The following is an 18,083-nucleotide window of genomic DNA, read 5'->3' on the forward strand; positions in this document are numbered from 1 at the left end:
CCACTTCCCAGCAGTCCACAGACAGGGACACGCTCCCATCTCAGCTGCACAGAGACGCAGGCAGCTGGATGAGATGATCATGTAGGTCCCTTTCAACTGAAAATATTCTCTGCTGTCAAATCCTAAGACAGACAGACTTTGAGGCTGCTGTTGGGTGAGCACACCATTACCACAACACCTTTATTTCACTAAGAACACCAGGGTGTCCACGCACGGTAATTCTCTTTGGCTGTTTCCTTGCTGTACAGCACACAGGACAAAAGGCCAACTCCCTAAACCCACAGACAGACAACATAAACACCCAGTCTGCCAGTGCTCACGGCTGGCCACAAAAAGCACCGGCCAACTGTCCTTGCAATGGGGTGAAACCCCTGATGAGCTTCTGTCCTGGTTTAGCCAGGAGCAGCTTTTGGCTTGGTAACAGGGGGAGCGGGTTGCAGTGAAGACCCTCCCCCGGCTCCTAGGTTCAGACCCACCTCCGGCCCGGCTGGGCCAATCTGGCGCCTCTGCGATCACTATTTAGGGGACGGGAATTTGAAATGCGAGTCGGGAGGTGGAGAGTGATACAAGATGGAGGCCACCACGCGGACCCTTCAGCCAGAGAAGGAGGAAGGAACGAGAAGCAGTAGACCGGAGACCCCTCTGCAAGCCGTGGCGAGAATACAAGCTGTGCCCCTGAAACCTGTGGAGATTCGTGGCAAGACTGAGAGCCACCAACAGCTCCGTGTGGGTGAGCCCGGACGGGCGGGGGACTGTGTGGGGAGATGGCCATGGCCCAGGCCGTGCTGGAGAGCCTGCGCGCCGCAGAGCAGCCCCACACGAGAGGCAGAGAGGAGCTGCAGCCTTTGGAATAAGTGGGCATCGGAGCAGCCCGTGCAAGTCTGCCATGCTTGTGAGTTACCCCACGGACTTGCAGGGAGGACTGGTGTGGAGTTCACCCGTCCTGAGGAGGGACAAACGGCAGAAGCTCTCGGAAACCGACTGACTGAACCCCCCACTGCCTGCCCCCCCGAACCGTTCAGGGGGGGGCAAGGTAAAAACACCGGGATCAGGGCTCTGAACCCGGGAAGAGGGGAGGGGTGGCAAGAAGGTGTTCTTAAAAAGGCTGGTTGGACTCTCCATTGATGTATTACTCTGGGTTGTTTCATTTTGGTTATGTTTTGGTTGATTTTGCATTAAATTATTTTCTGTTTTCTTCCCCAAAACCGAGTAGCCTGGTCTGTTTTGTCCTGAACCTTAAGCGGCAATTAAGCCCTCCCTGCCCTCGAGCAATCCTCAGCCTCTTCGGTACTCGAGGCTAATCGTGGCCTTTGTTCCCTGATGGGCCTAAACCACGACAGCTTCTAACCACTGCTGGAGCTGGCTGTGAGCTGTATCCTGGCCACAGACTAAAAACTCAACATCCTATTTAGCTATTTCTGTCCAGCGTTTTGTTGTTTGGCAAAAATTCAATAATAAGCAATAATTTTGCCAACACCACCTGCCTAGAGGAGTGAAAAAAAGGTAGTGGGAAAGAAAGGAAGCGTGGACAAACTGCAATGCAGCAACAACCAGAATTGACAGCGGGAAAATCTCATCCTAAAGCAAGACAAAAAAGCAAACAAAACCTCATAGTCCTGGCGTAAGACTGAAGTAGGCGTGAGCAGGAAAAAAAGGATCCACCTCAGCTATGGGATGCAACAATCTAAAGAGTTAACAGTTGGACTGCTTTGTATCACCATGCTAAGACTAAAAATGAATCGTGTAAGCTCTCCAGCTGTGGCATTAGAGGCAGCAGGGCGGAGGTGGGCAGACATTCACCCAAGGACATTGCTCTCCTGGACATCGTGAGGACACAGAATCACAGAATCTTAAGGGTTGGAAGGGACCTCAAATGATCATCCAGTCTGATCCCCCTGCCAGAGCAGGATCACCTAGAGCAGGTCACATAGGAACTCATCCAGGTGGGATTTGAATGGCTCCAGAGGAGACTCAACGGCCCATCTGGGCAGCCCCTTCCAGTGCTCCCTCACCTAATAGGGAAGAAATTCTTCCTTGTATTTCTTTGGAATCTCTTATGTTCCAGCTTGTACCTGCTGCCCCTTGTCCTATCACTGGACATCACAGAGAACAGCCTGGCTGCATCCTCCTGAAACTCACCCATTACATATTTGTAAACAGTAATGAGATCACCCCTCAGCCTCCTGAGGACCAGCACACCCACCTGCCCCTGCAGGAACCAAGGACCCCCTCTGACTAAGACCTTTCTCTAGTAGGTTTTAAATTACTCCAAATGCTCTGGGATAACCCCTGCCTCTACCAGGAACCTTCCAGAAGCAGAACAACAGTTTGAAAAAGAGTTTTCATTTGATCGTTTTCATCTCATTTACTCTGAGATGTGCAACCTCTGGCTATTTCAAGGCTCAGAAAGCTTCATTAACAACTTGGTACAAACATCTGAGGAGTTCCTGTTCCCAACACTGCTCTCCCATGGCAGGAGTCGATGATTTTCTCTTCAGTCCCTGCTCAATTTCCTGGTGGCAGAGCCCAAAGTATCACTCCTGCATTCGGATGAGAGAAAAATACTCCCAGTGTTAAGATGAGGTATCATTTCCCTTCTGAAGGGCTGGGGGAAGTGTTCCAGTTCCCACCCAGTTTATCAGCCACCATCTCGACTAACAACTATTTTTTTTCCTGGCCACTGAAGCTTTTCAATTATTCAAAGAGGAGCCCTACACTTTACACCTCTCCTGCCTACCAGTTTTCGTAATTTGATGGAATAATTGCAATCTCTTCTCCATTCCTTCCTAATTTACCCCATCAATTAACACACTTCCTCAAGTGATTTTAATAATTCAGTCTCCAAGTCTCACGTATCAAGTAGGAGCAGGATGCAAAAATCCAACCTCAAACCCGACCCAAAACGCAGCTGGTTTTTCTTGCCCACGTTCTGCCCAACAAACTCCAATCAGGTTCAAAGGCCACCTCCTACACTGAACCACTCCTGCTTTATGTGTCAGATGCATAAAGCCTTCTAGGTCACTGTCACTTATTTCCCCAACTATTTAACAGGCTGTTGTGTTGTTTTTTTCCCCTGCTGTCTCTCAGTTTCTTTTGCCTGTTGTCTTCCTGTGCTGTTCCAGCTGCACTTGCCTGCTGTAACCCTCTCGCTGTGCACCCATTGGCACTGCTGACAGCAGCTTTAAAGTTAACTTTCAACGTTAACACACACAAGAAACTGGAATTGCCAAGGCAAAATTTGCTGCAGCCATGTGTCTGGAATTGCAGCCAAAGATCGGAGTGGGCATCAGGTCAGGGGAAAAAAAAAAAACCAACCCCAACATTCTCTATAATTAAATGTCTTCATATTAGATTAACCAAAAAAAGTCATTAGAAATAAATGAATTAAGTAATTTTGCAACATAAGTTAAATGGCAGTCATGAGAGAAAGAAAAAAACGCATTGACTGAGCAAGATAATTATTCTAGCAAAGCAAAATAAATTACACAGAAGTTGAGAAACCTTCTGAAATGAAGGGGTTTCTTTAAAAAAAAAAAGTCATCTTTGGTTCCCTCAAGGAAGTGGAGGGTGGAAAAAACAAAAAAGGGAAAAGGAGACAGTATTGTGTCCTTAACAGCAGTTTGAGAACCAGAACAAAGCCAGAGAGTGTTTCAAAGCACAGCAGCTCTCCCTACTCTGCTGTTTGTTCTGCTCATAAGCAGACAAGCTGTTTCCTTTCATCTGGAAAAACTCACACAATAAGAAAAATACCTCAGTAGAAGCTGAGTCTGTAACAACAAAGCCCAAGGGGCAGCCAGAAAGAAAACAATCTTTTGGCCAGTAGAAAATGTTTGGTGTTCAGATCCTCAGAGAGAGCTGACTGCTTCTGGGTACAGGGCACAGGCACGTCCCATCACTGCCGGAGGAGATTAGGGCATCCACTGAGGTTGTTCTCCTTCCTGTCCCTCCTCCCCTCACTCACATGAAGGCTGCAGCCCTTGCAGGTCAGCACACAAGTGAGCAGAAGAAGCAGGGGCAAGGAGATAATAGGAAGAAGGAAGCAGATGAAAGATTGTGCATGGGGATGAAATGTCACTCTGCAGGACCCCTGAGAAGGGGGAAGAGAAGGAATTAAAAGCGCAAGCGCAGGGTCCAACTCCAGTTCTGAACGCCGACCCGAGGCAGCGGCGTCACGGTTCAGAAGACCTGGTAAAAACGTCTCTCTGAAATACTGTTTTGATAAATATGCCATCTCCTTGTGGAATTCAAATCTCCAACTGTTCAACTGGCATGGACATCTCTGCAGTAACAACACATGCCACAGATTGTGAGTTAACTTGAATTACATTTCAGATCTGGGGAGGGGAGGATGTCAGTGGGAGGTTTATGAACAGTATGCTCTAGCTCTGATGTTGTTACAACCAGATGGCTTCAGCTGTATCGTTTACAATAAAAAACAAACACACACACACAAATGGAAGTTGACAAATGTATCATTAATTCACCTGCAACTGGAAGAATCCGAGCGAGCTGCTGCCCTCATGGATCTCATTTCAGCCCTTCCACAAGTGTGTTCTGGAGCTGCACCTGGCTCGGCTGCAGGGCTGGGACAGACGAGCCCCAGAAAAGAATCTTTTCCTGCAGGTATCTCCCAGTCCTCCAGGGGAGGGGGCTGCCAATCTGTATCACTTTCCTGGAAATACCTCCCCAAAAAAGCCTGAGGACAGGAGATATGAACACTCGTTTAATGTCTCCAGGCATGTCTGCTGAGCCAGGGACACTCCTTGGGCTGTTAGGCACTCTAACGTGAGGAGGGTAAAAGGTCTCATTCAGGTTTTAGTGTTTCAGTAAACAACGCAGCAATTAAACACCTCTCTGCCACACAGACAACTTCTGCAATTAGCTGGCATTGAACTTCTCCTGTTTGTATGCAATTATAAGCTTGAAACGCTGGGTTTGAGCTCTGACAGGGTGGTGGGGAGAATCTTGTTATGACAAAATGCTTCGCCTGCCTAAAAGGAAACGCAGGCTAAATCTGATATAAAAGGAATTGGTTGCAGCAATAAGTGGAATGTGGGCATTTGTGACCCACGCACAAGGCTTCACTATCCGTGACAAGAGCCTCAGTGGGGAACACAGAAAGGGACAGGGACCCTCTCATGAGTCATTGTTTGATAAAAATAGACAGCAGCCAGATTAAATACAGGCGTATGAATGGAATTCTCTTTCACACAAGGGACTAGAGGCTGCGAGAGAACGTATGAGAACAGAATGAAAAAATCAGACACAACAGATACCTCATCTATTTTCTAGACAAACCAGACTTATTCTCTGTAATCCACTACTTGCCCTACCTGACCAGGTCAGGTCATTTTGCCACTGTGTATGTCGATCCAACCTCCCTAGAGACAATTGTCTCTAGTATTTTGGCAATACCCACTACGAGAAATGATGCAGGTTTGTACTGCAGTTGTGTGTGCAACACTCCTTAACAAATCCCACCCGAGCTCCAGGAGCTGCATGTCAGCAGGACACGGCAGCAGACTGAAAACTGCCAGGTCTTAAAAACCAAACCAACCAACCAACAAACAAAAGACACCAGATACCACACAGTACAAAATAGTAATTATTTATATTTTCAAAAAGGACAAAAAAAAAAAAAGTTACCAGCTATTTTAAAACTTCTTCCCTGTAACAAGAGTGACTAATAGAAAGGAACAGGACTGGCTCCTACACAGTCAGCAAGTCAGGTACAAACAGTTGTTAAGAATCATTTAGCAACTCAGGACAGGGACTTTTGACTCTGTGTTCATGAACAATAAAACCTTTTTTTTTTTCTTTTTTTTCTTTTTTTTTAAAAAAAAAAAAGGGGGAGGAGGGAAATAAAGCAGGGAAAAATGCCAGAAACATTTCCCACAATATCTGAAAACAGCAACCGTTGTACTTGTCAGACAGCACGCTCCAGACCGAGGATTTTCTGGTCCTTTCAAAAGCAATACAGACTTGCCAAAGGCTGCCTTCACTCTATTCACACTCTCCAGAACATGCAGCCTTTCTGTCCCCTTTCACTTCAACCTGTCACTTTATAAAAGGGATGGGGGGAGGGGGTTTCTTTTTTTTTTGTCTTTTTGCAATTAACATACAAGTGCTACTAACAAAGAAAACTGATCTTCTTGTTGCTGGATGGCAATAAGGAGTTACACAAACGTCCAGTTTTTAGCTCAGCTGGAAGGACTTAAATTCTTTTTTTTTTAATATAAATACTACTGGAGCTTCCATCAGGTATTCCCTTTCCAGAACCTCAATGGAAATTCTTTTTAACCCTTCAACACTCTCCAGAGCTGAAATGTCGTCTTGCTCCAGGCATCTGACGATTTGTTCTGTGCTGCCAGATGCAGAGACGTTGTTTTTCCCAGTACCGTTACTGGGTTATTCCGACTTGGGTCGGTGCCTAAACCAAACTCTGTACTTAATTGACTCAGCCAAGTTGAAGGGAACACACAGACGATGCAGCAACAGGGATTCATTAGGTTGAATAGCCCCAGAGCCCCAGGCCCACCCTCCCCCCTCTCCCAAAGTTACTTGGTGCTGTTTTAAAAAGTCTGGGTGTCACGAAGCAGTCTCTTTCCCCCAACAACAGAGTAAAAGCTCCACAGATTTCGCTGTCTACCTGGTGGTCAAGGTTACAGCAGCAGCAGCTGATGCTGCTTCCATAAAAACATGGGGTGGTGTGACAGACAGGGCTTTAGGATTGCTTCAGTCGCTTACGTGGGGGTCCCAGAAAGGGACACTGTGCAGAGGCCAAAGAGCGATATGCCTCAGCCACCAAATGGGGATGTGATACAACCATTGACTTCCAGCCTGATGTCTCCATGACGTCAGAAGCATGACTAGAAATAAGAGAGAATATATCTGAGGTTATCAACTGGTGATAAAAAGGGACTACCTAAGGAGATTCTCTCTACCTATCCAGAAACCCAACATCACAAAGGTGCTGTTTTAGCATCACCTTGGATGTGTCTTGTGTGAAGATTGTGAGCTTTGGCTCTGCTGGCACCACTGTGTGCTGGATGCTCCTTCAACTTAAGGATGGAAAGCTCAAACATACATGAACCCAGGTGGAGGAGAGCAAGAACAAAATGCTTATCTACCCTGATCACTCAGCATAGAAATATTTTACATCTGTATAGAAAGTACTGAGAAATACCGTATTAAGAGATTAATAGGACAAAAAGTTTTCAGACACCAAAGGAGTTGGCAATCTTTTTCCATCTACGGAAAAGCCTGTTATGAGTTGCAAATAGTTCCTCAGTGTCAGGGATTACCCAATACTCTATTACCTAAACGTTCTTGTGATCTTAAATAGAGATCCCTAATAGCTCACAGAGACAGTCCTGCTCTATGTTTCCAAATGAAGTCCCAGCAGGAACAAGATTAATCTACCCTGAGGGCAATGCTACTTCTGGGATGACAGATAAATGAAGGATCACACTGAAGAACAGAGAGGAATGTCCCCTGCATGTCACACTTCACAAATTGTGAACCTAATTGCTAAGGAATACCACATTCCTCTAGGTTTGTTGCACTCTGGAACAAAAGTAAACTCACTAGTTAATGAAGTCCACTGCTTGAGTTTTCAGCTGATCAGCACTATGTAAGTCAGCTAGAATGAGGATCTCAGCTGCATTTTCCACAGACAGGTTACTGCACAGTGCATCCTCACACATCACCTTCAGACGTTCTAGAGCATACTGCAAAATACAAGCCAAAGTACAGTTACAAAGAAGGAAACACTCCACCAGGCCTGACGTGAAGCCTTACTTGTGCTCCTCCACTCTTCAGTAACAAGCTACTCTAGTATGCTGCAGAGACCTCTTTGCTTTGCTATATGCATCTGAATAGTACTCAAAAGAAGTAGTGACGAGCAAATAAAAACAACAACAACAAAAAAGAAGAATCATAATGTGCCCACCCTGAGGAAAGCAATGGAGAGGAAACATACCCACCATAACTCTCATCCCAGCCTTCTTGTGTTAGAGGCTTACTGGTGCTGTGTTCATGCTTTGAAATGAGACTTTCAGGTCACCTGTAATACTTACTATCTCAGTTACTTCAAGGCACAGAATGATGAAGCTAAATCTTTATTCTCACTCTTATTACTGCATGACAGTATCACACAGATCCAGTAGGAAGACCCTTTTAACAGTGAATGCTCCATAGGTGTTCCACTGATGTTTAGGCAGATTGCACTCAATTTCTTTGCCATTAATGACTTCCATTAAGATCAGCTTCACTCAAGTACATGCTCCTACTTTAACACTACATAATGTTAAACAAACACCCCTGGTTTCTTGCAGATATCTGTCTGAAAACGAAACATCACAGCATGTCTGTAATGCCCTGGCAAAAGCTCTGTTCTGGCTTCACATTCTCAGTCTAAGAGTTTCTACTAGTCAATTTTGCATTTACTTCAACGTTTCTTAGATCCCCGGGGCTGGGCAATGTCAATGGCTTGCAAAATTCAAAGGACATGCTCAGAATAAGAGCATTGTCTAATAAATTTCACACTCTGCTTTCTGCAGCTCTTCAGTCGGCATCGAAACATGCAGACACAGGCAAGATTTTCAAAAGCAACACAGTGGTCTTGGGCAGATTTCAGAAAGGTCAATGCTCAGGAAAGTGTAAGCTACCTTCTACCAAGAAACAAAACCTCAAGCTCAAACGTCTGTCTTTTAGAATATCATCGCTTGGAAATGTGAGACTGAGATGCTTTTGACAATACTGGGGTGTGTAATCTTATTATGGGGTTCGTGGCTCTTGGGTTGAAAGAAACTGCATATTTCTGAACAGGTCTGAATATTGTAGATCCCCTGATGACATTTCACAGGGATTAGGAGAGTAGTCAATTCTAATGCAGTTCTTACAACAGTAACAACATTAGTAGTGCATAAATTCCTCTAAAGATTAAACACAGTTAAGTCTTCCTCATATTATGACTTCAAGTTGAGTGATGTTTCTAAAACAATCATCTTTAGGACCCTTTTCGTGTTTTAATTGATTTGAGGGTATAGTTTGTATTTTTTGTATGGCTTTTTTTGGACAACTTGGAGATGACATGGTATGCAAGTTCAGTATGTGAGGCTGCATTCAGAAGAGACACCAGATTTGGAAGGACAGCTCTGTCAACCTGAACGGAGAGCTGGCAACGAGCTCCCTGGCGTGACGACGGCAGTGCCTGTCATATGATAAGCACTATTACTATAAATTGGTTTTATATTCTGATTGAGGTTTCCGTGCCGTTGTGATTAGCTGTAAATGAATAATTTCAGATTACAAAAACATTCTTTTCACTTAAGACTCAGTGGTAATAACTGCTCCAATTGAGGCATGGCACTCATAACCAGGACAGTTTTCTCCCACCAGAACATCTGAGAAGGTAAATCAAATTTACTTGTTTAATCTGTATCAATAACTAAAACAGTTTCAAATGAGGGGCAAGCCATTAGCTGATATTATTGTCTGTCAGCAGCTTAAAATGCAGCAAACAAAGCTTAACATCATTCCGTCTGTAAATTGAATATTCTGCTCCATGCATGTACAATTTTTATTTCAGTATTTGCTACCAATAGCTCAGCTTCTAAATTACATAGTTGGGCAAAAGCAGCCATTCTGGTCTCTCAGGTACCAAGATTTCGCCTTCCCCCCTTTCTTAATTACACCTTAAAAACAACTACCCTACCTAACAGCATCCTTACCCAAGAGGCTGAAATAGTATCTCCTGGGTTGAGAAGACGTGCTTTGTTTTGGTTTTGGTCTAATTACACACTTTCCCCAAGAGACAGGAGGAACTCGGAAGAAGCTGTTTCAGTCTCTTAAGTAAATATTAGATGGTTTATGTGCTTTTATGAAAGATTTTTGATTTCTGCTTTTAAAAGACACACAATGAATTTAAAGGGGAAAAAAACTACATTAAAAGCCAAGAAACTCAAAGTTAAAGCCTACTCTGTCCTTAATGTACTGCTTCTTACTTACACTTGTCTCCGTTAAAGATGGTATGTGAGCTCTCAATCAATACTCTTTAAATATTGAATAAAATATGTGGCAATGATTACAATCAAGCCAAGAATCTCCTTGCATTATTCCCCAATTTAATTCTAGCTGCAGTGGCCTAATAATGGCATATGGAGCATTCCACCTCTAAAATCAGCATTTTTGATGAAGCCCAGGTCCACAGTGACAGGGAATTTGATGGCTGTGTGGTGGTTGCGTGGAACAAGGTTACATGCATCCACATCTTAAAATCCACCACTGTAACTGGCACCCACAAGAGAATCCAAGGGCTGAAGAAGCATGGAGACTGAACTACGGTCTCACCCCTAGAGGTGGTCCCTCCAGGTCAGAGTTGAGGCACATTGGCAGGGCAGTGTGGAGAATCTTGCACTGCTGCTACCCGTGCTGAACCTGTTCGATGGATAAATTCAAGACTTTAGTCTCCAGTGCTGTCAAACTGGCACCTTTCACCAGCACTAATTTCACTTTTAAGAGAAAAAAAAGAAAAAGAAAAAGATATAGGAAATAAAGTTTCGGTTATATATTACGGATTTTCACTGGTTAGAGCTCTCTCTTCTGTCCTTGGTGCTGCAAAGGAAGGAGGCAGCGGCTGCCTGGCTGGCAAGGCCACAGCGCTGCACGGGGACTACCAGCATCCTTCCAGTCAGACCATCCCCGACATCTCCCTGGCAAGGACCCTGCAAGACCACAGATGGGTTAGGCAACAAGGCTTCCTCCAGTGCAGCCCTCCTCTCCACAAACAGCAGGGACTGCCACTGCAAAAGGAATGTAAACAACAGGACTTCCCCACTCTCAGCTATCCAGCACTTTAGAGCATCTCTTGAAGTTGGTGCTACCAGCCAGACCAAAAAGAGAAGCAGGCCCTGTTTGCCAAGACAGAACTACTTTCCAGATTTGCTAATAATCACACTAAAAAAAGTACAGATGGATTCACCTTGAGATTTTCTTCTCAGACCTGGCTCTTAGGCTAGATTATGCTGAATAGAGATGTCCTCTGAAATTTTAAGAAAACACTTAAAAATGAGCAGTAGAGATAGAAATTCCTGATTGTTCTATGTAAAGATATGTATCCATACAGCTATAGGTATCTTGTAAGAACATCTCATCTTACAGGTATCTTATAATACATACAGGTTTACCAATAAAGTCACAACCAATCCAGAGAAACTGCTTGACAACAATCATCCCACGAAAAGCTTACTTCAGCCATCTCCAAGGAGTACTGTGTAAAGCAAGGTGCAAGTCATTCCTGGTTCTCTGACCACTCATAAATCCCAACTGTACCTTGTCAGCAGCTGCCAGCAAGTCATCAGCCATTTTGTCAAGATTTGGTGCCTTCCCCGTGTAAATAAAACACATCATTTCCTTAAAAACTTCAGGCTCCACATCATTGATTTCAACTCGATTCTGCATCAGAAAAATGACGTTTATTAAGATCCTGACAACAGGCTAAAGGCTTCCTTCTACCCAAGCTCCTTCAGTACTCAGAAATTTGCTAGGAGCCATTTAGAACGTGTACCTCTCAAAAAAGGAAACAAAAAAAAGAAGAACGATGTAGATGGATCAAGTCTAAGTTGTACGTCATATTCTTTACTTCTCCCTGTCCCACCCCAGACTCTTTCCCCAAGAGCAACAAAGGTAACAATTGCCTCCTTGATCCCTTTCTTCCTCCCTTCAGGACAGCTGAAGCAGAGATCTGCATCTAATGTGAGAAAGACAGTTAGAAGGTGATAGTAGTCACAAGCACTAGCTAAGAAGGTTATCTGACCAGTGGTGCTAAGAGGTGACTCGCCTATCTGGAGGAGTTCTTTCCTCAGGGACTTACCTTCTTACTCTCTTCCATCTCATGTTCAAACATGGCACTGAAGACCGGGGAACGTGCTACGGCAGTAGGGAAAACAAAACACAGTTAGAGATGCTCTTTTGCTCTTCAGGAGGAGCTAAGTTCAGTCTGCCAACACCTCAACAACTGTCCCACTACTTAATGCAGGAAAAGTTCTCTTACAGCAGACAGGGCAAATAGGGCACAACTGATAAAGTACAGGTCATGACATAATGTAATGCAGCCAACATAGCTTCAAACTGGGTATGGAAGAAAGGATTATGTCCTTTCAACCAAGGCTGAAGTGTACATGGATGGTAAGATGTGATTTGACTTTACAAGAAAATATTCCTCCGGAAATGTGATAACTTCACATTACAAATGCTTTAGCAATACATTGTTGTACACTACAGCCACAAATGATTCATCTACCATCCTCACTTGGCAGGAGGTAGGCAATTAAAGTGGCTTCTACTCTGCAGGACTTCTTGGTCCTCTGCAGAAATAGCTGCAGGAGCCCTTCTTTAAGGACCAAGTAACTCAAAAAGTCCCACTTGCCATAACGTTGTTGTCTCATATCCTACTAAGGTCCACTCGAGTCAATACCAACCTGCCAGTATGGCTTTGTGAGCCTGGAACTCCTGGCCTGCCACGCACAGACAGCAGTCTGTGAAGCGTGAGTTCTCCCAGAGCCCTCCCAGCTCATCTGCCAAACGGCACTCTGGAACCTTCACCATGTTCATCGTGTTTTGTCCGGAGATATTGACAGAGTCCTGGACCACACTCACCTAGAGAAGGAAAAAAAAACCCTCAAAAATCTACACTGGAAAAAACAATCTCACAGAATGACAGAATGGTAGGGTTGGAAGTGACCTTTAGAGATCACCTAGTCCAACCTCTGCCAAAGCAGGTCCACCTAGATCAGGCCACACAGGAACCAGGCAGGTTTTGAACACCTCCTGAGACAGAGCCTCCACATCCTCCCTGAGCAGCTTGTTCTCTGGGCACCCTCACAGTACAAGTTTTTCCTTATGTTTAAGTGGAACTTTTTGTGTTCCAGCTTGTTCCCATTATCCTTTATCCTGTCACTTGAGACAACAGGAGTGCTGCCCCATCCTCTTGACATGCACCTTTTAAATACTTGTGTTAACGAGAATCCTCCCTCAGTCTGCCCCTCTCCAGGCTGAACAGCCCCAGATCCCGCAGCCTTTCCTCGTAACGAAGACGCTCCAGTCCCCTGATCATCTTGGTGACCCTGTGCTGGCCTCTCTACAGCAGTTCCCTGTCCCTCTTGAGCTGAGGAACCCAGAACTGGACACAGGACTCCGGATAAGGCCTCACCAGGGCAGAGTAGAGGGGGAGAACCTCTCCTGTCCTGCTGCCCACACTCTTCTTGATGCATCCCAGGATGCCATTGGCTTTCTTGCCCATGAAGGCACACTGCATCTCCCTATGGAAAGTTTTCATTTCCAGGACAGGTGAAGAGATGTGCAAAGCAAAACTCACAATTCTCACACAGAATCACCGCTTGATTAAAAATGTCTCCATTTTTAAAATATCCTTTCTACCTTGCCTTAACTCTGTTCTCCACTCCTCCAGAGTGTCTATCCCAAGTCCTGAATCACACCAGTAGGTTTTCTTCTCCACTCCAAATTAACAGTACTTCCATGCAATTTAATTGTATCTTTATTCGATGGTTTCCTAAAGAAGTGGAACTTCATTTCTGTTCTTTTACAGACACCATATCTGACCTATTTTTCCCCTTCTATCAACACTCTTAAACCATTCCCAATCAATAATGCAATATGGACAGCAGTACAAATGAAAATGAAGTACATAGTGAGCTTCTGTAATCAAGCACTATATCCACTCAAGTATGCAAGGGCAGTTTCTGAGCCCTTAGATGTCTTGCTGCTTCTGGTTCCTAATTTCTTCCAGACTTCACAAAACCACAGAATTGTTTTGGCTGGAAAAGACCCTTAAGATTCAATCCAACCCTTACCCCAGCACTACCATCTCCATCACTAATTAACCTCCCACGACTCTGCCCTCTCCTGGCAGAACATGGAAGGGATCAGAAAAAAAAGTAAAAGAGCCCAAGTAAGATGAAATAAGAACAATTTACTAGCAGGAAGTTGAATAGGAACCACCATAACAAAAATAAGGGGATATTACAAAGAAAACTGGTGAGTGACCCAGGTGCTTACCATCCAGGACTATGGCCGGAGGAGGATGTGTCCCATGCAAGGGACCCAACATTCACAGCTGTAACTCGGAGAGGGAACTCACGACAAAGCAGCTCATTAAACTTATGCCCAGAAGAGGCCTTGTCCCAAGGGAGGGACCCTGTAACTGCAGAAACTGCAACTGTGATGAAGAATCCACACCAGAGATATTCCCCAAGGACTGTGTCCCATGTGAGGGACCCTGTATCAGCAGAAGCCACAGCTGCTGGGAACAACCCACACCAGAGAAGTTCGTTAAGGACTGTGACCTGTGGGAGGAACCCCGTGTTGGAGCAGGGGAAGAATGCCAGGAGTTCTCATCTGAGCAGAGAGAAGCAGCAGAACCCACCTATGAGAGACTGACCACATTCCCCATTCCCTGCCCCCCTGAGCTGTTGAGCGGGGAGGAGGTTGAGATATGGGGAGCAGTGAGCTGGGCCTGGGAAGAAAGGAGGGATGAGGGAGGGAGATATTAAAGTGCTAGGTGTAATTTTCTCATCATCCTGCTCCCTTTTTGCTTTCATTCCATTCTGTTTCTTGTAGAATAAACTTTCCTACTTTCCTCTCTAAGTCGAGTACTGGAGTCTGTTTTGCCTGGAACCGTAATTGGCAGTGAATCCTCCCTGCCTTTGTCTTAATCCACAACAACCTTGCTTTTCTTTTTACTCCCATTTCACTGGGGCCTCCGCCATCCTAACGAGGGTGGGGGTGAATGGGGGCACTGAGCAAGAGTCTGTTGTGGTGCTGCTGTACTGGCTGGGCCAAACGACGACACTCCATCACAAAGCACCATGTCTTTTGAATCCCTACAGTGATGGTGACTCCACCACTTCTCTGGGCAGCCTGTTCCAATGCTTGACAATCCTTCTGGTGAAGAATTTTTTCCTAATCTGCACTCCAAACCTCCCCTGCTGTAACCTGAGGCTGTTTCCTGTTGTCCTGTACCTTGTTACTTGGGAGAAGAGACTGACTCCCACCTCACCACAACCTCCTGTCAGGGAGCTGTAGAAGATGAGAAGGTTTCAACATTTCCATCATTTACAAAATAAAAATTTAAAAAAACCCCTAAAAAGTAAGTTTACAAACACACATTCGTGTCAAGTAATTAGGAGGATCTGGTAAAGGCAGACAGATTCCTTATTGCCTGCTCTAAAGCATATGTGGTTCAGCAGGGACCCCCTGTAGCCATACTGGCTGATGAATAACCTACACAGAGGGAACTGTTAAAAGCCTGTTCAGTACCAAGACATTATTGTTAAACACACAGTAAATCATATGCCTTCCACAGCAGACTCCAATTAGAGAAGATCAGAGTGACTAATACTAGCCCACTACAACAAAGAATAAAGGAAGCAGCTGACTGACAGGGAAGCATACGTGAGATGACTTCCCAGATTTGCCATCAAGTCTAAGTTACATTTCAGTTCTATTAATAACCAATGGCCGAAGAACAATGGACAGCAAAGGAAGCTTCACAGCTATGTAAAAGGAGAAGTTAATTATGAAATGAGAGAGATGACAAAAGCATTTTTGAAGGAAAAAACCTGCTGACAGCATATACTCCAGCTCTTGAGAAACCTCCAGTGGGTTTCTGATGGCAGATACATCTACACAACTATACAACACTCAAAATCAAACAACTATCAGATGCTGCTTGCCAAAGGACACTAAAAATTAACCAGAGCAAGAATGAGCAAATATGAATATTCTTTGACATTTAATTAGACAGATACATCTTTTTTTTTCCCCCAGAACACCTAAACTAGTAACGTGGACTCAAGAATGTATGAAAACTCATCAGATTAATTGAAAAGGAATTCTAAGATTTAGACCCATTTCTGGAATCCAATACTGACTAGAAACCAACCAAAAAAGATGTGTGCCATGTCTCAAATCAACAAATAAATCTTTACATGTGGAATAAAGTCGGCTACTGGCATGAAAACCTATTTTGTGGCTTTTTATGTAAGGGGTTTAGATGAGTGGATTCCAAGTGGTGACCAGCCTTTCAAGTCAAAATAGGTAAGGTTTTGCTTAAACTGTTTTCAGCATCTTAGGAAGAGAATCAATGCTACTTAGCTCAGAGGACAGCCATTACCTTTGGGAGCACTGTTCTTTTGGAGACTTACTGGAATGTATTTACCTATGACACTGGAATATAATTTTAAAAGCAAAGAAGTAATGCAATCAGGATATGAACAATCAACCCCACCTGCAAAACAGAGGTTGAAAAATCCCCAAAGTGACAAACAAATGAGGTCTGACTTGAAATGCTTGACAAGGAACATAATTCTCAGCCTTCACAGCACTTTCAACAAGACATTATCTCTGTTCAACACCAGACATGAGCAGAGAGCAAAAGGCTTTTCCTTTTAACTTTAACAAAGCAATGATAAAGTGCAGCAAAGACACTCAACAACCTCCTGATCTACAGAAAAGTCCAACATGTTTCCACATAACAAGTGCCTCAACATCCACTACTGCTAACTCCTTAGAGAGTTTCTGCATACAAAACATGCTTGCTGAAAGTACAGATGTGAGTAGCATCACTTGGCACCTGTGGCCAGCAGGGAAGCATTAGGAGAGCATATGGCAGGGCAGCTTACATGCTAAGAGACTTACAAGTGCAGGGGAAAAGGAAAAAAGAGGGGAAAAAAAAAAGAAGAGGGGAAACCCCTCCAAGCCAAGCTGCTGAAAGTTCTTGCCAAACTGTTTCCAGACAGTAAAACTTTCCCCTCTAATATCAATACACTTAAGATTTCTTACATACTAGACTGCAGAACAAACTGAGAGAGAAAACACAAGATAGCAAGGTCAGGTGAAGCCAGCAGTGAGTTTGTACTTCATCCAGAACAAACAACACAGTGAGTTGAGGCTTTTGAAGGGAGCAATTCAGTAAAGAGTGGAGTGACTTGAATTAGTGCTAGTTGCCAAGACTACTGGCAGATCTCAAGTTTATCTACATTGTACCTCACAAATTCCCTTCTCAGACATTAATTTTTGTGTTTCACCCCACAACTGTAGGTTTTCCAGCTCCTTTATCACAAAGGAAAGAGCACTGCCAGACCTACAGAGTTGTCATCCGAGACCATGTCCTCTTCCCCTCTCATACTGATATGAAGGTTGATGGAAGGGCTTCCTCTATGACAGTAATAATTTATGCTACTGACTGAATGCACATCATTCAGGGGATGTTTATTAATTTAAACATGTGCATGTTTACGATGGCCAAACAAAACTGCAAAGAAAAACCCAAACCAAAACCACCACAACAAACCCCCTCAGCTGTCAAACAACTTTCACTGAAGCACTTCTTTTGCTCCTGAAAGAAAACACAGCAAAAGAAAAGACTCCCATGAAAAACACTGCAGGAGATCCAAGGACAGAACAACTTGTTCTACCTGTCTCCTGGTAAAAATCATGGCTATGGGAGGTATTTTGTGGTTGAAAGGACAATGGAAATAAGAGAGCAGAAGAACTCAGGACATTAAGTCAGAGAATTAAAATTTGCTCGTTAAGGTTTTTAAACCTTAAATATCTAGTTATAGAAATAACTGTCTTCATCTTTGTCTGAAACTAGTATTAGTAAAATAACAATTTTTAAAGCAGAAAAACCACAACCACAACGAACAAAAAATTGTAGTTACTATAAAATTAATTTTTCTTCAATTTTTCTTTTAGTTGGCTGTATAGACACACCTCAGGAAATAAAGAAAACTCTTTTTTTACTCAGGAGGCAAGTAACAGGGTAAGCCAGTTTCCACTACAGAGACAGTGCTGGTTATTATCCCAAGTGAGTTTCGAATTAAGGAGTATAAAGATGGATGATAACATTAAGCTAGAAGTGAAATGATAATCAAACATGCTTAATTCCTACCATCATCACAGGTAAAAAACAAATATAAATGGAAGTGAAACACAATGAATCACACACAGGAAAAGCCCCCTGCCACACAGGTGCACACACATGCATGCACAAATAAAAT

General features: G+C 44.0%; 1 protein-coding gene across 2 annotated transcripts in view; it reads right to left on the reverse strand.

Moving 5' to 3' along the window:
* Positions 1-5,592: 5,592 nt before the first annotated feature.
* The window catches only part of SPOP (speckle type BTB/POZ protein), a 30,419-nt gene continuing 17,928 nt past the window's right edge, over positions 5,593-18,083 (reverse strand). For both annotated transcript variants that reach the window (XM_062018662.1, XM_062018661.1), the window contains exons 6-10: positions 12,483-12,660; positions 11,876-11,931; positions 11,335-11,457; positions 7,588-7,730; positions 5,593-6,869 (exon numbers count right to left, since the gene is read on the reverse strand). In XM_062018662.1, the coding sequence (XP_061874646.1) occupies positions 6,725-6,869; positions 7,588-7,730; positions 11,335-11,457; positions 11,876-11,931; positions 12,483-12,660 (645 nt within the window). In that variant the 3' untranslated portion in view covers positions 5,593-6,724. The remainder of the gene's footprint in view (positions 6,870-7,587; positions 7,731-11,334; positions 11,458-11,875; positions 11,932-12,482; positions 12,661-18,083) is intronic.

This window comes from Colius striatus, chromosome Z (assembly GCF_028858725.1).
Source record: "Colius striatus isolate bColStr4 chromosome Z, bColStr4.1.hap1, whole genome shotgun sequence".
Classification (NCBI taxonomy): domain Eukaryota; kingdom Metazoa; phylum Chordata; class Aves; order Coliiformes; family Coliidae; genus Colius; species Colius striatus.